Here is a 21,464-nt window from a genome sequence, read left to right on the forward strand (position 1 = left end):
CTGTGCCTGATGGAATCACATTTTGTGAATTAGCAATAGTTTGGTAATAATTCACACAAAATTTCCCATAATTACTAGGAATATCTGAAAGCTGAGAGTACGAAACTTTCATTAACTCAATATTATGTAGTCATTTGGGCCGGCAAAAAGTATAAAATATTATTCCCAATAACCACTGTGGACAAAAATGTGAACAGGATAATATAACATTTTGAAAATATTTTAATATTTGCCATTTTTTGCCTGTGCTATTAATATATACATTGATTTAGTAATAAATATACTACTATTACATAGAGTGCAGTATTTTTTAGTATTCATAACTGGTTGAAATTAATGCTGCTATAACCTCAAGAAAGGAATAAATAAATATCATATCCAAATTCCAAACTAATGCTCAAAAGGTTATCATTAACAAAAACTATAAAATAAACATGTTGGGCATATCTCTTTAAGCATGATTCCTGTAAACAAAGCAAAAAAAAATCACTTTTCTCAGTCCTGACATTTCACATGATGGCTTTAAAAGAAAATATAACATACAAATCCTATCACTTTTTTTTTTTTTTTTGCATAGGGAATGAATTAATTGTATTTTTAAATGCAGCAATCTTTTAATGAAATGTTTTCATCACATAGTACTTGTTTTCTGTATGAATTCAGAACTTTTGAGCAATAAAAGTGCTCTGCGTAAGTTTATAAAATATGCTTTCTGGATTTAAAATTTAACAGAAAAATTTCCAAAGAAGTCATAGGTATGATTCTAAAATATTATGTACATAATATATGACCACAGGAGGAAATTCCTCACTGTAGTACAACACAGTGTACAAATATGAAGCACAGTGTTTAGTATAATTTCCCTTTAGGTTTTCCTCACATTGGTGCATAAGAGGCTGACTACATTACACAACATGCCCCATTCTACTTGTTGCATACAAAGTAGAAGAGGGATGTGAGGACAAATTTAAAGTAGAAAATGAAAATAAATGGCAAAAATACAGTGCAAATGCTTTAAACAGTGCACTTTATAAAATAGTTTGCTTTATTCATACTTTTTTATAAAGTGCAATATTACTTAAAACAGAGACACATGTACCTTAATATTCTGCAATAACCATTAAAACAAATTGCCAGGAAAGAGCAGTGCAAAATTAAAAACATACACATAGCTTAGCATGCATCTCAGATGGATCCCGAATAGAGTATGGGACCTTGAGTTCTTATATCTTTTTTTTTTTCCACTTTTTAGAAAAAGATTAACAATAGCAGGTTATCATCATATGTAACCATAAAATAAAATAATAAGTTAAAATCTTCTCTCAAGAAATAAGTATATGCCATACATAAAATTCATTACAGAATCTTTTTTGAAAACAGACCCCTTTCTCTGATAAATCACTGTTTGAAGGGTGCAAATTTCAAAAACCCACATTGTCCACAAGGCAAAGCAAAAGGTATCATCACAGTATGAGTCATTTCTTGTCAGCAGACATCTGGAAAACCTGTGACTTATTCTGCAAGCAGCTCAAATCTAGCCCTAGTTAAATTTACAGGAACCTTTGCTCTTTCAATAATAGTCTTGTTGGCATCATGCTAGCTTGCTAAAAAGTAATATGTGCCCTATTCACAGTAACATTCTCTGTCCAGTGCTTTTGGATGAGGATAACCAAACAGGTTTTCCTGAAAAAAATCATTAGGAGGCAGATTCCAATGAGACCAACGGGAAACATTTTTAAAAGCATAAAAGATCACCTCAGGCATATGCTGAGGGAATAAAGGTGCAATGGATCACTGACACACTCCTACCATGCCTAAGCTACTGAGTCCGAGAACTGGAAGAGGGTCTCCGGGTTATTGCTGTCAGCAGGATTGCTGGGCTGCAGTGTCTTGGTGGGTGTAGTTTTACCGTGAGAATGAGAGGAAGAAGAATGGGAACTCTCACTGGAACTGCTGCGCGTCTCGGTACTGGTGCTAGTCTTTTTCATTTTTCTTCTCTTAGCCAAAGGGGCCTTATCGACATTCTGAAGGCAAAATCCCTCTCTCTTGTATTTGTTAAAGGCCTAGGAGAGAAAAAAGGGAACCCCTGTGAAGGTAAAAGTACTGAAGTTTTCCTAGCAGTTACGACTTACAGCAGAAGACAACTTTCCATTGGCAACTGCAGCCCCAAGTTGTTTTAAGGGAACAAAGCTCTTAAAACCTTTGTATCTAAGCCTATTGGCAGGGTGGAGAAGTTCCTGGGAAAAAATTTCTGAGGGCTCTGTTTAAATCAAACTAGCTAGGTTGTCTGAGAGTCACAATTCTAATAAATCTTTTGAAGAAGTTAGTACTACATCTTAATACGAAACAATTGACTGGAAATTCCTGAAGACCATCAGTAATCAAACTACTCCCATTACTTTTAATGGTTCTGTGTCTAAGATTTAAAATTCTGAACACCAAGTCCCAATGCAAGCAGACTGGATGCATTATGAGTCTTTGCTCTTCATTCCCATTCAATGTCATTTGGGTATATACTGGACACTTACACGCACAGAGAAGCACAGCTCTACAGCCTCGCCCTGGCTTCCTCCTCCTGCAGCCTGTCTTCACTCTCCTTAGCCTAGGCTTGGACAATGCTGCAGTTACAACTTGTAGTTGTCACTTTGCAACCTATGTCACTGAGAAGATTTGAATCATCTGATAGAAATTCTTGCAGTTAATCTCTTTACTGTCTCAACATTTCCTAGTTATTACTTTTTAAATCCATTTCTGCTGCTGAAGCGGCGCTATCCCTATCCCTTCTCCTTTCTCAAAATAACCCCTTTGAAGGTGACTTTCTGTCTCCCTAACTCATCTTATACTATACTTTACATGAATTACCTTAATACACTTGCATCTGCTTGGCACAAATATGCATAATCCACAGTTTCTACCAAATAGTCTCAGTCTTTCAAACATACAATCTATACTTAATACCAATGAACTTACTTCATATCCCTCCCAGTTTTAAGAATGTGTGATGTACTAAATGGTTGTGGAATGAATGGGAAAAAATGCCTTAGTTCAAATATGCCTTAGTTCCTAATGTTTACTATGGTTTTTAAAGAAAATGATTTAGTCTATTTGAGAGGAAAAAGTTCTATTATCTCATCTCATAAGGTCATTCTAAAAATTAAATACGTATTTTGTGGGTTAGCAGTGACTCTGGTCCCCTGTGCACTTTTTGTCATAAAGTGTTTATAACCACGAAGCAATTTATAAAAACATTCCTAAAAGTGAAAGGACACATATTATTTCAAATGCGAAACAAAGAAAACGCATCTGAGGCTACGGAGTAAGAACGTTTGATTATGATTCCTACTCAAACCGTCCAACATGTACAGAGCACAGGGCCTTACGTGGAAGGTTGCTTTCACACAGGTATGCACGGCAGCTCCTGAAGATCCTAGAATATCCGGAGTCATCAGAGGATTGGAGGACAGCTGACTGCCATCTTGAAGCCATTCATTGTACCTCAAGCCAGACATTTTAAGTCTTTTGTTTGGATCAACTGTGAGAAGTCCTGTGGGAACAGATAGTCTTATTTTATGATTTGTCATTTTAAACATGGTTTAAAAATAAACTCTGAAATAAATCTCAGTTATGTTCACATGACATGGTGAACATATATAGCTTTAATCTCCTACAAAAATAATTAGATTCTCCTATTCATTTAAATTCTTTTGTAAATACTGGATTCTAATGATAAAGTCACAATAGTCTATTTCTAGGAAGCTGCAGGCGAAGTGGCTTTTCAATCAGGAGAAAATAAACACCCAAAACAAAGACTCCCAATGGTGACCTGGTAAGCTCCAAATGAGCAAAAAGCACACAGATCTACTTCATCCATGTACCAAACATTTACTGGCCATCTTCTATAAGTCAGGGAGTGCAGTAAGGCACTAGAGATATGGAGATGGAGATGCAGAGAAGAGCTATTATTAGAAGACACATAGGCAAAACCCCAGCTATTATAACATCAGGGACAAGTGCAATAGCAAGATACATAGGCACAGTGTTTTAGCAGGCCCCAGGGAGAGTGTAGCCTGGGGAGTGAGGGTGTCCTGGAAGGCTTCTAGGAGATGAGTCCTGTAGGATAAGGAGAAGTGGCTAGGGAAGAGGATTAAGAAGAGTGTGTAAAGACACGGAGGGATCTGAAAGCTCAGTACATCTGAGGAATTCAAATATTCTGCAACGGCAGAGCTGGGGTGAGAAGGAAGCAAAGGCAGACAGGACCAGGTCATGAGGGGCTTTGAATGTTAAATGCTAGGCTAAGGAGTCTGACCTAAAGCAAACAGAGAGTCTCCAAAGGATTTCCAGCAGAAAAGAGGCATAATCACATTTGGATTCTAGAAAAGTCCCTCTATTGATAGATGATGAACAGCTTAAGTCAGAGGAAGTGAGGCAAGGTGAAAGGATGCTGCAGGATTTGGGGAGAGAAACGGTGACGAGAACAAAGGTAACGACATGTGAATGGGAAGGAAGGGACCGCTACAAGTGCTGCTGAATCTGTAGAACTCTGTGACTGGCTGCGGAGGGCAAGGCAGGTGCAGGTATCCAGGAGGACGCCTAGGTTTCTGTTTTGGTGATCTGGCTTCTTAGCAGTGCCACTGCTGACAGGATGAAAGACAGGAGGAGGAGCGTGTTGGGGGGAAAGGACAGTCAAAAAGTATCAGTTTGTTTTAGATGTATTTGACTGAGATGCCAGTGGAAGCCAAGTGCTAGCTCATGTTAGAAATGTGGAGACCATTACTAAAGAGAATGTTCTGATAAAAAGACAAGGCTGGAGAGAATAGCCTGGGAGCCTGTTAGAATACACATGGATTCCTTGAGTAATTGACATACAAATGTACGTGTAATGGGCATGATTCTACTTCAATCACTACACATCATATAAAATGTAAAATTTCATTAGATTCTTACCTTGGATCAAATCTTTAGCCTCTTGGGATACATTCTTCCAGGCTTCTCCTTCAAAGGAGAAATCTCCCTTTTTAATTTTCTTCATGATTTCCACTGCGCTGGTACACGTCAAACTTCGGTCATGAGATTGGAAGGGAACCTGTCCTGACAACATTGTGTACTATCAGGGAAAAAGTAACAAAACAGAATGACTACCCAGATCCGTTAAAGCCGCGCTAATAATCCTAATAGGAACGTAATTGGCGTAATTTACCAACTGCTACAATTAGCATGATTGAGTTTAAAGATTACGTGACTTCTATCACTGAGGCAGTGAATACATCTCAAAGACTTGTAAACCAGTGGCATGGCTTATTATGATATAAAGATTTAAAATCACATTTATAACTATATTCAAAGCAATAAGAAGAAAAAAGGATAATCCAACTGCTTCAGAAAAGATTGTATTGATGTTAACAGAAAATAGAGAGACAGCAGAACTCCTTAATAACTATGTTTTTCTATTCCATTTCCACCATCCTTTCCCCAGGACATGTAACTATGGTTAAGGACTTGAAAAACTTTATATAGGCCTTCCTATTTGATCTGTAATTACCCGTTTTTATTTTATTTTTCTCACTGTTGTCTTAAATACAGTGAATTATCTACAGCCACCTGTTTTCATTGTAGCCATATGTTTGAAATCTATGTTTAAGATTTTCCCCTTTAAAAAGTTAACAGAATAACAAACAAGCCAAGGCTTATCTTTGTAGCAGAGATTGGATCTTAGGAAAGTGATCCTTTAAAATTCTTGGGGGAGTTTCTCTCTGCTCACTGACTTTCAGTCTTGCAGAGATGGCGGGTTGGTTATCAATGGTGGTGGGTTGGGTGGTGTTAAGTAGCTGTGTCTGGGTGTGGACCAGAGAGGACCAAAAGGTGGCCCCACCGGACAGTGTGAGAAGGGAGAAGTGGTGTCAGCAGGAGCCTGGGCTGAGGGAAGCGTGTTCATCATGGCACTTAGGAGGGGACACAGAAGGGAAGCTGAGTGTCAGCTCCAGCCCTAATTAGGAGACATGGAAGCCACATGATGCTCTGGTGGTCTAGAAACAATATGCCACCTTTTCTGGTCACATGTCTGACAAGTAGGCTCACCCTCACAATGGCAAGATGGTGAAACAGCTCTTACACACTGGCTCTTCAGAAAAGATGGAAACTCCTAGACAGGCTAATAAAAATAACATAAAAAGGACAACCAGGAGATCCAATAAGGTAGGTAATAAACAAAACATGAGTAAGAAGGATGGAGAAGACAGGAATAAGACCCAGATGCAGAAGGAAGAGAAACTTGACACCTCCAAGGTTACAAGAGACTAGAAGGCTTTGGACAAATTTAGATTTTCTGAAATAGAAAATTGTGCCTGAGAAGAATAAAAACTACATGCATGAGAATGCACAGAGTTTGAAAAGAGAAGACATGGAAAAAGAACCTCGGTTTCTAATTTGGAGCAACCTAACGAGGAAGATTAATTGCTCTAAGAAGGGCAATGTCAGAACATCTGTAGAAGGCAGACAAAACTCCCTAAATCCTTGATGTAGCTTGAAGGCAGGCTACGACTAGGTCTGAGTGAGCCAGTCCACAGGCTGGCAGTAACTGTCCAAGATTAACTGGAGTCTCATAACTGATGCCATGCCTCCACCTGCCCCTCACCTGACTTCTTCCCTCCTGTACCCTTCATGCAGACACCAGAGTAACAGTCATGCAACTTAAATCTTACAGCATTCCCCTATCCAAATCCCTTCACTGGCTTCCTTCAGTCTCTGACTCTTGCTTCTCTTTTTCAGCTTTTTCAGCCTCAGCTTCTGCAGTTCCCCATATTCCAATCCTGCGTTCCCACCAACAGTTCTCGGGGCTCTGGGACTTTCCACATGCTGTTTGGTCTCCTTAAAATGCCATTTTCTTTCCTTAGCTGGCAAAGTCCCATGCATCCTAGAGTGGCTAGAGTGTAACCCAGTTACCCAGTTTGGGTAACTGGGAACTCTGCAGTCCTCTACTGCAGAGAGAAGACATGTGGCACAGAAGCAGGGGAAATGAGCATTAGGGTCACACCTGGCTGCAAACAACTGCTTTGTCAATTATTAGCTTTGGGATGGGCAAATTCAAGAACTTCTCTTAAGACCATTTCCTCGTGGGTAAAAGTAACAAGTGATATTATAAGATTATATGAAATTATACATGTAACATACCTAGTATTGTGCCTGGCACATAGTAGGTGCTCAGCAAATTGTTAACAAGTTTGTCTCTTAAGGCTTCCCCTCTATGGAAAGAATCCTTTCTTCATGATCTTATCCTCCACTCCTGTATCCACAGAGCTATCTAACAGCCACTGAACTGGTGTGCACACCTGTAGATGCGCTATCACTTTGTGGGGTAACTCAATACAACTGTCACATTGCTAAACCATGAGCTCCCTAGAAGCAGAACTACGTCTTATGTATCACTGTATCCCTGAACCTTGCATAGTGCCAGAATTTGCTATCCCATGCTTATTTCCTGAATGAGTAAGAACTCTTTGAGAATACTTAAGACAGTGATATGATAGAGACTGTACTGTGGTCTTGATTAAACAGAGGGATGCCACCAAACGATAGCTCTGATGAGTCTGTGGAACTTGCGTCACATGTGTTCCAGATCCCCCAGTCTTTCCTCAGATGCCAGGAATTCCACTCCTTTTCCCTAAGTTTCTAGAATCCTATTTCCCTGACACTTGCCATTGAATAGAATGTAGTTTCCCTACGTCTTGCCTTTCTAGCTGCAAGTTTACCTCCCCAAACATGGAACAAAAGCTCTTCTAATATCTATAGTGAAGGAAAGAAAGGAAAGCAGAGCAAAGTTAGTCCTGTTAATGCGATTAGGTATCATTATAGGGTATTTTCCTCATTCCCCAGAAGTGGAATGATATAATTCTTATTTTGCAGAGCAGAAAACTAGGACTTCAGTGGTCAGGGGCATAATGAAACATCCTCCTCTAAAAGACAACCTACTGTACCTTGTACCACTAAGAAATAGGAATAGAACTTAGTGGGCTTTTTTGCATTTTGGAGGTAGCATACGTTGCACTTGAGAATACTGCTCTAAGAAATTTATCAAGTGACTCGGAAGGCTACCTGTTTCAAGTGGGGCCTAGCATAGGCTTTTGTTATAGGTCCAATCCTGTCAATTAGCAGGATGCTACTTAAGCCATAGGATTCAGTTGCTCTGACTGTACTACAGGTATCTGTGAAAGATGAGACTCTCTCGCCGCCACAACAGCAGTGTCTCAGAGCAGACCTGAAGTATTCTGCTGCAAGGTGGGGCCTTCTGGGGCAGAGAATTATTCTCCAAATAACAGCTCCTAAGATGTTACCAGATCCTGGCAGGCTCTGAGTGCCTCAACATGCAATCCCAAGAGCAGTGCATCATGTGTTAAGATCAGCAGATGCCTTGATTCACCAAGTCAGGTAGGTACAGCAACAAACCAATGCATTATGGAAATGGCACACTCAGAATCTGCCCTGGGCATGAGTCCAGAAGGCATGAGTAAATGAGATGCTTACATGCATGTCACCTGTCTTGGTTGCAATAACACTTCTTCCTTAACTCACACTATGGCCTCACTGAAGGAGGTTCCCTATGATCAACTGGTGAGTCTGGTTGACAGATGGTTCACTTAAGTGCAGCTGGCCTGTAGAACATGACAGACTCAGCAAAGATACCAGCTGGCTCAGGATAATACCTCGGGGGTCGGGGTGCTGTCTCTGAGAGCTGTGCGGAACCAATGGCTGATGGGTCCAGGTCCCCCGTATCTAGATTCTATGGGTGCAGGATCCACTTACAGAACTCATGCTTCCTGGCTCTGCTCAGAGGTCTGTTCCATGAGCTCAAGTGATCAACTGCACTTGGTGACGACACGTGGCCAGCCCAGTAGTACGTGCTCTGCTCTCTTTTCCTCACCCCTGTACCTTGGGATTATGCTCTTTAATAACATAATATGACATAAGTATTAGCTTCAGATTTCACTTTCCGGGGAACACAGAATAGAATATCTTTCTCTCCACTCCTAAGTTTTCATTGTGTTAAAATGCACTTAACAAAATGTACCATGTTAACCATTTTTAAGTGTATAGTTCAACGGTATTAAGTATCTTCATCATCACCATCCATCTCTAGAACTCTTTTCATCTTGTAAAACTAAAACTCTATACCCATTAAATACTAACTCCCCATTCTCCTTTCCCCCACAACCCCGGCAACCACCATTTTACTTTCTGTCTCTATGATTTCGAACACCCTAAGTATCTTTTCTGAACATACGGTATTTGTCTTTTTCTAACTGGCTTCCTTCTTTAGCATAATATCCTTAATAATAATCTTGTTGTATATGTGAGAATTTCCTCCCTTTTCAAGGCTGAATAGTATTCCAGTGTATGTATACAGCACATTTTGCTTGTCTATCATCTATCCATGGAAACTCAGATTGCTTCCACATTTTAACTCTGTATGTGTCCATCAGATCTAGTTGGTTAAGTCCTCTATTTGCTTACTTATCTTCTGTCTGGCTGTTTTATCCATTATTGAGAGTGGGGTATTGAAGTCTCCAATAATTATTACAGGACTGTCTACTTCTCCCTTCAGTTCTGTCAGTTTTTGCATCATGTACTTTACTGGTCTGTCATTAGGTGCACAAGTGTTTGTAATTGTTGTGTCTTCCTGTTGAATTGGATATTTTATTAATATATGAGGACCCTGTGACCCTCTTTGTCTTTTGTAAACTTTTTCTTTTTTTTTGAGACAAGGTCTCACTCTGTTGCCAAGGTCAGAGTGCAGTGGCATAATCATGACTCACTGCAGCTGTGACTTCCCCAAGCTCGAGAGATCCTTCCACCTCAGCCTTCTGAGTATCTGGGACTATACGCACATGCTACTATATCTGGCTAATTTTTAAATATTTTGTAGAAATGAGGTCTCATTATGTTGTCCAGGCTAGTCTCAAACTCCTGGGCTCAAGTGATCCTCCTGCCTCAGCTTCCAAAGTGCTGGGATTACAGCTGTGAGCCACCACGCCCAGCCTCTTATAAACTTTTTTGATTTAAAGTCTATTTGGTGGCTGGGAGTGGTGGCTCATGCCTGTAATCCCAGCACTTTGGGAGGCTGAGGTGGGCAGATTGCTTGAGGCCAGGAGTTTGACACCACTGTGGCCAATATGGCGAAACCCCGTCTCTGCTAAAAATACAAAAATTAGCTGGGTGTCACGGTATGCGCCTATAATCCCAGCTACTTGGGAGGCTGAGGCATGAGAATTGCCTGAACCTAGGAGGCAGAGGTTGCAGTGAGCTATTTTAGTGTGGCCACTCCTGATCTCCTTTTTGTTTGTTTGTTTCTGAGACGGACTTTTGCTCTTGTCACCCAGGCCAGAGTGCAATGGCACAATCTTGACTCACTGCAACCTCTGCCTCCTGAGTTCAAGTGATTCTCCTGCCTCAGCCCCTTGAGTAGCTGGGATTACAGGCACACACCGCCAAGCCTGGATAAGTTTTGTATTTTTAGTAGAGACGGGGATTCACCATGTTGGCTGGGCTGGTCTCGAACTTCTGACCTCACGCGACCCGCCTGTCTTTGCCTCTCAAAGTGTTGGGATTACAGGCATGAGCCACTGCACACAGCCTTGTTCTCTTTTGGTTACTATTTGCACAGAATATCTTTTCCCATATTTTCGCTTTCAATCTATTTGTGTCTTTGGATCTAAAGTGATTCTTTTGCAGACAGCATATGGTTAATCATGTTTTGAAATCCATTCTACCAATCTTTGTCCTTTGATTCAAGTTTAATCCATTTGCATTTAAAGTAATTCCTGATAAAAAGGAACTAACTTCTGTCATTTTGCTATTTGTTTTCTGTATACTCGACGGCTTTTTTGTCCTTCGTATTCTGCATTATCGCCTCCTTTTATGTTTATTTTTTTGTAATAAAACATTTAAATTCCTCTTTTCTTTCTGTATACATTCTATAGCTATTTTCTTTGTGGTTTCCAAGGGATTACATTTAGCATCCTAAAGTTATAACACTCTAACTTGAATTTATATCAGTTTAACTTTAATAATGTATAAAAACCTCTGCTCCTCTAACAGTTCTACCCAACTTCTTTTGGTTGTTTATGTTACAAAACTACATCTTTTTACATCGTGTGCCCCAAAACAAACTGATAATTCTTTTAAACGCATTCGTCTCTTATGTCACGCAGAAAACAAAAAGTGAAGTTATAAAATGTTGTCACAATAATGCTAGCTCTTTACAACTGGCCATGTATTTACCTTTATTAACATCTTTATTTCTTCACAAGGCTTTGAATTAACTGTCTAGTGTCCTTTCTTGTCAGCTTGCAGGACTCCCTTGAGCATTTCTTACAGGGTGGCGTTAGTGGTAATGAAGTAATGCACTCCCTCAGCTTTTTATGGATCTAGAAATATCTTAACTTCTCCTTCACCTTTGAAGGACAGCTTTGTCAGAGATAGGATTCTTGGTTGACAGTTTTTTTTTTTTTCCTTTTAGTGCTTTGAATGTATCACTCCACTGCCTTCTGGTCTCCAAACTTTCTGATGAGAAATCTGCTGATGATCTAACTGAAGATCACTTGCATGTGTGGATCCCTTTTCTCTTGTTGCTATGAAGGTTCTATTTTTTTTTTTTGAGACAGAGTCTCACTCTGTCACCCACTCTGTCATGATCTCAGCTCACTGCAACCTCTGCCTCCCAGGTTCAAGTGCGTCTCCTGCCTCAGCCTCCCGAGTAGCTGGGATTACAGGCATGCACCACCACACCTGGCTAATTTGTAAATCTTTAGTAGAGATGGGGTTTCACCATGTTGGCCAAGGTGGTCTTGAACTCCCGACCTCAAGTGAGCAGCCCACCATGGCCACCCAAAGTGCTGGGATTACAGGCATTTCATTATAATGTGTTTCAGTGTGGGTCTCTTTCAGTTAGTCTTACTTGAAGTTTGTTGAGTTTCTTAGATGTTTATATTGTCTTTAATCAAAATTGGAAAGTTTTCCACCAAAACTAATTTCCAATAGAATACTTCTTCCAATATTCTCTCTGTCCCTTTTTTTCTCTTCTCCTTCTCAACCTCTGACAGTGCATACATTGATCCTCTTGATGGCATCCTACGGTCCCTTAGGCTCTGTTCGCTTTTTTCATTTTTCTGTCTGTTCCTCACACTCAATAATTTTAATTGTCCTAACTTCAATTTCACTGATTCCTTCTTCTGCCTGCCAAATCTGCCTCTGAAACGCTCTACTGAATTTTTCATTTCAGTTACTGTACTTTTCAGCTCCAGAATTCCTTTTCATTTTCTTTTCGGGTTTTCTATCTCTTTACTGTTATTTCCATTTTTGTTCATACATTTTGTCTTGATGTTCTCCACATACTCCTTTAGGTCTTTCGATGTCTTTAACACAGTTGTTTTAAGACTTTGTCTAGGCGAATTTATCGCGAGGTCTTTTTCAGGAACAGTTTCTGTTATTTTTTCCTTTGAGTGGGCCATACTTTCCTGTTTCTTTATATACCTTGTGATTCTTGTGAAAGTGGGACCTTGAACTTAATGATGTGATATCTCTGGGAATCAAAATTCTCATTCTTCCTGAGGGTTTGCTTGCTTTTTTTTTTTTTTAATTTGCTTTTGTTTATTGCTTTTTGTTTTTTGATTGTTATAGGCTGTCTCTGTGCTGAGGATCAGCATGAAGTATAAACTCAAGGTCTTCTCAGGTCTTTGATGAGCCTGCAGCTTTGCCTGGGCATGCTTGGTAGCTTTCTAATTTTCCGTGTATAAGCAGTTGCTTTGGAATGTATGAGTACTGAATATCTGGCTTCCAAAGGGAAAAAGGAGAAAAAATGAAGAAAGGAAAAAGGTGGACTGGTCCTTTAAGTACTCCTGGATATCACTTCATCCAGAGGAGGAGGAGGAGGAGGGGCTTGCAGGAATGGTGGCAGGCACAACAATGACCACTGCTTCTTTGCACCTCTATAATGAGAAGCAGCAATTACAGCAATTCAGATCACAGATCCTCTACATTTGGAGGACAAGGTCCTTTTTGCCCATCCTGGCTCCCACAAGCTGTGTGTAGGTTGTTTTAGCAATATGTGCATGGCTGTCTGCTACAGGGTTGAGGGTCGGGAATGGGTGGCTGCTATAAGTTGAGCATCCCTAACCCATAAATCCGAAATCCAAAATGTTCCCAAAACAAACTTTTTGAGCGCTAACATACTCAATGGAAATGCTCACCGGAGCACTTTGCATTTTGGATTTTCAGATTAGGGACGCTCAACCAGTACATATTCTGTAAATATGCCGCAATTCAAAGAAATCCGAAATCCAAAATACCTCTGGTCCCAAGCATTTCAAATAAGCGATACTCAACCTATACTGTGCTAAGAGCTAAAATTGACCAAAATTAACGCACTTTACTGTCCAAGCCTTTCCCTGGAAGCTGAAAACTTTCAATGGACTTCAGAGTTCCAAAATAGTTACGTCAGAGAGATTCTGCCACTGCAGTTGGTGGTGAGACAGATTCCTGGTGCTTCCTACTGCACTGTTTTCCCAGCATCCTCTCTTTAAAATATCCTTCTATTGTTGATGAACATTGGGTTGTTTCCAGTGTGGGGAATTTTGAATCATGCTGTTATATATCTTCTTATCCATGTCTTTGTTACAGAAATACACATATTTCTGTTGGATATATTCTTGAATTGGAATTGCTGGGTTATTTGGTCTGCATATGTTCAGTAGATACTGCCAAATAGTTTGCTAAAGTCTGCTCCACTTCTTTGTCCTGCCCCACTTCTTAACAGGTATAGTTGTGGCTAAATATAAGAAAGCAGGGCAGGGAACGGTGGCTCACACCCGCAATCCCAGAACTTTGGGAGGCTGAGGTGGGCAGACTGTTTGAGCCCAGGAGTTTGAGACCAGCCTGGGCAACATGGCAAAACCCCACCTCTACAAAAAAATACAAAAATTAGCTGGATATGGTGGTGTGTGCCTGTAATCCCAGCTACTCGGGAGACAGAAGCAAGAGGATCACCTCAGCCTGGGAGGTAGAGGCTGCAGTGAGCCATGAACGTGCAACTGCCCTTCAGCCTGGGCAACAGAGCAGGATCTTGTCTCAAAAAAAAAAAAAAAAAAAAAAGGAAAAAGTAACCAATCTTTATAAATAAAGTTTTCTTGCTTTCTGGCATGTAATAATGCAACAGGTTGTTGGGTGAAAAAACTAACTTTCCAACTTTGGAAGTACTGAAGAGGAAATTGGTGATAATAGAAAAGATCCCTTTTCTGGAAGAGGTAGAATTAAACAAACTTTAGGATCCTCTCAGTTCCAAGCTCTTAAAATTTTAGTTGATTATCTAAAAACATCTGTTAAGGCTGGGCGCGGTGGCTCAAGCCTGTAATCCCAGCACTTTGGGAGGCTGAGACGGGCGGATCACGAGGTCAGGAGATCGAGACCATCTGGCTAACATGGTGAAACCCCATCTCTACTAAAAAATACAAAAAAACTAGCCGGGCGAGGTGGTGGGCGCCTGTAGTCCCAGCTATTCGAGAGGCTGAGGCAGGAGAATGGCGTAAACCCGGCAGATGGAGCTTGTAGTGAGCTGAGATCCGGCCACTGCACTCCAGCCCAGGAGACAGAGTGAGACTCCGTCTCAAAAAAAAAAAAAAAAAAAAAAAAAAAAAAAAAAAAAAAGTAACTGTTTAGGATAACTTTGTGTCTGCAAATTGTTTGCAAATGGTATAGCAAGGTATAGCTCTATATCTACATAAAGATATACATGTATGTCTGTATATACGTATTATATATACTTACATACATACATATACACATACATACAGAGACAGCACGCACACTAGAAATAATTAGAAAGAAAAAGGAAATGCAGCAAAATGTCAGATGTTCATAGTACTATTCTCTCACATTTTCTCTAGCTTTAAAATTTTCAAAATAAAATATTGGGAAAAAATAAAAAAATAATAAAAAAATAAAGTCCTGAGAACAAAACACTTTAAACAAAATTTTATGACACCTCACAGGTATGTTATATATCGTATCCTACTTTCTCTAAATACTGTGTGCTGTGGACTGAACGTTCGTCTTCTCCTCCCACCCGTGGGGATTCATACGTTGAAGCCCCAGCTCTCCATGTGACTGTATTTGGAGCCAGGGCCTTTACGGCGGTAACGAAGGTTAAATGAGGTTATATGGGTAGGCCCCTGATCCAAGAGAATTAGTATCCTTAAAGGGACAGACACTTTCTCTTTGTGAGTGTGCAGACCAAGGAAAGGCTGTGTCCAGACATAGCAAGCAGGTGGCCATCTGTAATCCAAGGAGAGGGCCCTCACCAGACACCAATCCTGCTGGCACCTGGATCTTAAGACTACCCAGCATCAAGAACTGTGAGAAAATAAATTTCTGTTGTTTAAGCTGCCTAGTTTGTGGTATTCTGTTACAGCAACCTAAGCAGATTAATATTACCATGTAAACTCTATTTTTATTAAAGTCCTATACATTTCAGACAGGGATTGTATATCCATCAGGTATAATGGGTTGTAATCAAAACCTCATAATACTACATGATGTATACTCCTGGAGTATTTATTTTATTCAATGAGGACAATATAACTTGTTTTCATTTTAAAATATCCACATACATGTTTATTAGATGTAAAATATAAAATTTCCATTTATTTCTAAAACAAATCAGGAGACTTCAAACAAATTTTGTGCTTCTTATGGGATAAGTCAGCCTTTGTATCTAGATATGCATTCATTTATATGGAAAAGTTAGCAAAACACTCTTTTTTTCTGATAGTTTAATGAAGATATTATTTTTGTTCATTTTTATCTGTTAAGTATTTTATCACGTACCTCTAAAAAGCAAGGACTTTTATTTTTTGGAGACAGGGTCTTGCTCTGTCACCCAGTGTGGAGTGTGGTAGCATGATCACAGCTCACTGCAGTCTCAACCTCTGGGCTCAAGTGATCCTCTCACCTCAGCCTCCCAAGTAGCTGGTACTACTGGCGTGAGCCACCATGCCCAGCTAATTAAAAAAATTTTTTTTCTCTTTTACAGACTGGGTACCACTGTGTTGCCCTGGCTGGTCTTGAGCTCCTAGGCTTAAACAATCTTCCTACCTTGGCCTCCCAAAGTGCTGGGATTACAGACGGTGTCTGACCATAAAACGCAAGCACTTTTAAAACTACAACCACAATACCAGTATCACATCTAAAAAAAATTAGTAGTAATTCCTTTGTATTATTCAACATCTAATCAATATTCAAATTTCCCTAGCTGTGGTGATATACAGTATATAAATTAGATTTATATGAATTACACTTAATTTGAATTTAATAAATAGAATTTAAATTAAGCTAGGCACTGTGGCTCATGCCTGTAATCCCAGCATTTTGAGAGGCTGAGGCGGGACGATCACTTGAAGCTAGGAATTTGAGACCAGACTGGGCAACAAAGCAAGACTTTGTTTCTATTAAAAAAAAAAAATTAGCTGGGGTAAGGTGACATGTGCCTGTGGTCCCTGCTACTCAGGAGGCTGAGGTAGGAGGATCACTTGAGCCTGCAGTGAGCTATGATGGTGCCACTGCACTCCAGCCTGGGCGACAGAGGGAGACTATCGCAAAGAAAAAAAAAAAAAAATAAAAACAAACCAGAATCTAAATTAGAAAGTGCTTGAATCAGGATTTCGGTAAGATGCAAATATTGTTTCTTATGTGCCTTTTCACCTGTAAGTTCTCAGTTTATCTTTTCTTACCATTTATTTGTTAAAGAAACTGGGTTGTTTGTTCAGTAGAACTTCCCACAGACTAGATATTGTAATTATCCTGTGATATCATTTGACAATTAGATTTAGAGAGAAGCACGGCTTCCATCCATGTCATTACACCAAGTTATTTCTATAGTTAAGGAATTCAGAGGCTCCAAAACACCTTGCTTCATGTTTAAGACTGCCTTTTAGGCCGGGTACGGTGGCTCACGCCTGTAATCTCAGCACTTTGGGAGGCCGAGGCGGGCGGATCATGAGGTCAGGAGATTGGGACCATCCTGGCTAACACGGTGAAACCCCATCTCTACTAAAAATACAAAAAATTAGCCGGGCGTAGTGGTGGGCGCCTGTAGTCCCAGCTACTTGGGAGGCTGAGGCAGGAGAATGGCGTGAACCTGGGAGGCGGAACTTGCAGTGAGCCGAGATCGCACCACTGCACTCCAGCCTGGGCGAGAGTGAGACTCAAAAAAAAAAAAAAAAAAAGACTGCCTTTTAAAACCTTAAAGAGCTTGATGGATGTAATTGGCCTTTTGCAAGAGAAAAGAAATTACTATTACTAAAAATGAAAGTCTCTTTTTTATTTAGATTAATCTTTAAGACATGCTACTAATAAAAATGTCTTCAATTTAAGTCCTTCAATGAAACTCAGATCTACAAGTCAGTTTATTTTTGTTTAAAATGTTATTCACAAATATGTAAGTTTGGTTTGAAAATTATAAATGATGACTGAAAACCAATGAGATAAAAACTATATAAAACTTAAAAATAAAAGAACCATTCTGCAGGGACAAGTGACTACTCATTGGGGGAAAACAACTGACACCAAAATAAATCCCAGATTTAAGTATAAACATAAAATAATTCTAGAGAAAAATGTAGGACAATATTTTTATAAACTTGGGTTGGGCATAGGAGTGGAGTGACAATCTGACATCAAAGCCAGATATCATAAAGAAAAAGGCTGACATATCTTACTACACAGACATTTAAGAATCTTCTCTGTTTAAATCCTTCTAAAAACAAAATCAAAATCCCATATTACCATAAACAAATTTTTAAAACAAGTGACATACCAGAAAACACATTTCCTATATTAATGTCAAAGAATGAAAGAATTTAATAGAGCTTTAAAATGCAGTAAGAAAAATCTCCTCATAGGAAAATGGGCAAAGCTCGTAAAGAGCAATTCATAAAAGAGGTCGGGCACAGTGGCTCACGCCTGTAATCCCAGCACTCTGGGAGGCCAAGGTAGGAGCATCACCTGAGGTCAGGAGTTTGAGACCAACATGGTGAAACCTCGTCTCTACTAAAAATACAAAAATTAGCCAGGCGTGGTCGTGCGCACTTGTAATCCCAGCTACGCGGGAGGCTGAGGCAGGAGAATCACTTGAATCCGGGAGGCGGAGGTTGCAGTGAGCCAAGATCATGCTGCTGCACTCCAGCCTGGGAGACAGAGCAAGACTTTGCCTCCAACAACAACAACAACAAAATCACAATGGGATATCATTTCAGATGAAAATTGATAGCCAATGTACTCCCATACAGCTGATGAGAACATAATCTGTTAAACGTTTTAGAAGGAAATCTAGGCACACTTGTTAGAGGAAAGTTGTGTACACCCTTCTTCTGGGAATCTATTCTAAGGAAATGGTGAGAAAAACACAAACACATATATAAAAAAATATTCATTTGTGTAGCTTATAATTAGTGAAAAAATGAAAAAAATGCTAACTGCTTATTAGTAAATAAATGGTTAAATAAGTTTCAGAGACTCAAAATACAGGTATAATATAATCTTATTTGTTAAAAAATTCAAGTATGTATAGAAAACATGTGGAAGGATGTAAAGCCTACATATCTACAGGGGAGGAGGGGCTGAAGGGAGAGAGAGAGCTTGAGGTATATCATCTCTCAATGAGAAGATTATGAGTAATTTTCACCTTGTTCCTTCTTTCTGTGCTGTCTGAAAATTTCCCAAGATCAAGCATTACAAATTATATGCAGAAAAAGTAATGATATTTGGAGAAAAAACCACAAGATTTTTCTAGTTTAATGTTCTGTTTCTAATCACAGCAGCCAAGGACATTTTGTGAAAAGCATGCTCACATTACTTTAAGTTATGCAGTAGAAATACTTCTAATTTTATCTATTTATTTGTTAATTTAGCCTAAATGGTATTCTTTAACTACATTTTAGTCTGAAACTTCACAGAATAGTTTTTTAAAAATGTTTTTCTATTTATGAATCACTTTGCTATTTTCACATTATGTCCAATATGTGTCTTTAAACACATATACTATAGTTCCTTTAACTCTCATTGATATAAAACACTGCTAACTTAAATATTTCAAAATAAACCAACATATAAATTTCTACATTTTCTCTAATATAAGTTTTAAGACAGGGAAATACTATTCGATCAGGCCTCTAATTGGCTGTACAGAAATACAGAAAAGAAACCACTTTGCCAATTATTTCATGAATGTAAGGAAACAGTGAAGAGCGACATAAGGACAGAGGACACCGAAGAAATGAGCAGGTTTAATGACTGTATTGAAAAGGACTCACCAAAATGACGCCCAAGCTCCACAGGTCACAGGACTCATCGTAGCCGTTCTGATTCAAGAGCTCTGGGGCTGCATAATGAAGGGTGAAGCATGGAGTCTTCAGGGGCTGATTATCCGGTGGCTTTAGCCGTGCAAACCCAAAATCAATTATTTTAATTTCCAAATTGTCATTTTCATCGGTGAACAATAAATTCTGCAAGATATCAATGCTTACATAAGTTTCTCACTAGACATGTCTTGGGATTTTCTGGTCCTATTTATGTAATACTTTGTATATTGATAGTTGATTCATGTGCAGAGAGGTCTCATGGGGAGGCTCGAGGGCAGGACATCAGTGCACTACTGCTCTCTGCTTGATGCTTTTTGGTATTATTTCAATTTTACCATGTCATGTGAAACATTTTTCAACTGCACCATGCCTCTTCTGATGTCAGACCCTTTGTCTAAGCTTTTCCCTCTGCTCGTGTTTGTCTTCTGCTTCCTCCACCAACCTACCTCCCCTCATCTACTCCTCATTTAGAGATATCTTCCTAACCATCCTACCAAACTGAAGTGAAAACTTTTAATATTTTTTCCTAACCCTATTTACTTTTCCTTTCTGGGACTTACCACCTCTGTATTGTTAGTTTAATGTCTTCATCCCCATTATGTCATAGTTCCATAAGGACAGGGACTATGTGTCTACCTTATTTTTGACCCTACCCCAGGGCCTGGCACAGACATAGAGTAGGTGCTTTGGTAAATATGTGTTCATTGAACAAAGTCATAAATAAAATAGCTATATAGTATCTAGTATTGCCTACTGAAGAAGACATGGTGGAGATATCCATTACATTTCAGAAATATTTTCTCCAACAGCTAATACTTAAACATATTTTGATACTTAGGGATATTATCCCTCAAATATTCAGAAAACATTATTATTTTGAATCATTCATCCACCAAGGCTTCTTGATCACTAAGACTCTGTAGTACTACTTTTGTATTTATCACATGATTAATAAATACTTACCGATGCACAAATTATTTTAATAAGTACATTAAGCTAGTACTGAAAGTAAGTGAAATCTGATTATATCGTCTTTAGGCATCCTAACAAAATCCACTATACCTTCATAGTCATTAAATTATTCCCAGCTCTGGAACATCATTTGCTTTGTTAATGCTATTCTAGATGAAATAAAACACATTATAGAAGGTATCACTGATGCAAAGAAAAAAAATCTCCTAAGTCTTCCATCTGAAAATGAATAAAGTGGGTGGAAAGAAAAACAAAAAAATTAACTAAAAATTGTCTTAAATTTTCTAGCATACAGTGTTTAATCATGAATTTGTGACACTGAAGTCACAGCTGGGGTTGATGGATGTGTGCTTGGGAGAAGTCTTTCAGCAAGTAACACCTGAGCCCCTTTGCAGTTGCAAGGCACTGTCCACACAGAAAAACTGAATGAACCACAGCTGGCCTCGTCTTCATTGACCCTGCTAAGTCTTTGGAAATAACTATGTTTATTCTATATTAAGACTGGAAAAGGGCTTCCCTGATTTTAGTTGTTTTTTTTTGAGACAGACAGTCTTGCTCTGTCTGCGTGCAGTGGTGCAATCTCGGCTCACTGCAACCTTCACCTCCTGGATTCAGGTGATTCTGGTGCCTCAGACTCCCAGGTACCTGGGATTACAGGCTCCCGCCACCATGCCTGGCTAATAATTTTTTTGTATTTTTAATAGAGATGGGGTTTTGCCATGTTGTCCAGACTAGTCTCAAACTCCTGTCCTCAAGTGATCCGCCTGCCTCAGCCTCCCAAAGTGCTGGGATTACAGGCATGAGCCACCGCACTCAGCCAATTTCAGTTCTTAAAGCGGAAGAAGTGAGAGGACGTGGCAATCACTTTAATTTGGTGACTTGAATCCATTCCTCCTATCCTGAATATGTAAAATTGAGGAACACTGCTCACTTGCCTACCTCTTCTCTCAAAGCTCAAAGTTACAGACAGTTCTACATGGAAGAGGGTGTGCCTAGTCAGCAATGGTGGGAAGTAACCATTCAATCCCCTTTTATCCCCATCTCAAGTTCTGCCTGAAATTTGATGTATGCAACTTTTCTTAATCTCAGAAG

The 21,464-nt window shown here is 39.4% G+C and overlaps 1 protein-coding gene across 4 annotated transcripts in view; it reads right to left on the bottom strand.

The window, feature by feature from the left end:
- Positions 1-208: 208 nt before the first annotated feature.
- Positions 209-21,464, bottom strand: part of RPS6KA5 (ribosomal protein S6 kinase A5) — a 201,529-nt gene continuing 180,273 nt past the window's right edge. For 3 of the 4 annotated variants that reach the window (XM_030929948.1, XM_030929950.1, XM_030929951.1), the window contains 4 exons: positions 19,353-19,544; positions 4,945-5,104; positions 3,381-3,544; positions 209-2,063 (listed from right to left, as the gene is read on the bottom strand). In XM_030929948.1, the coding sequence (XP_030785808.1) occupies positions 1,815-2,063; positions 3,381-3,544; positions 4,945-5,104; positions 19,353-19,544 (765 nt within the window). In that variant the 3' untranslated portion in view covers positions 209-1,814. The remainder of the gene's footprint in view (positions 2,064-3,380; positions 3,545-4,944; positions 5,105-19,352; positions 19,545-21,464) is intronic. The other variant, XM_030929949.1, reaches the window with a different exon arrangement.

This window comes from Rhinopithecus roxellana, chromosome 5, assembly GCF_007565055.1.
Source record: "Rhinopithecus roxellana isolate Shanxi Qingling chromosome 5, ASM756505v1, whole genome shotgun sequence".
Taxonomy (NCBI): domain Eukaryota; kingdom Metazoa; phylum Chordata; class Mammalia; order Primates; family Cercopithecidae; genus Rhinopithecus; species Rhinopithecus roxellana.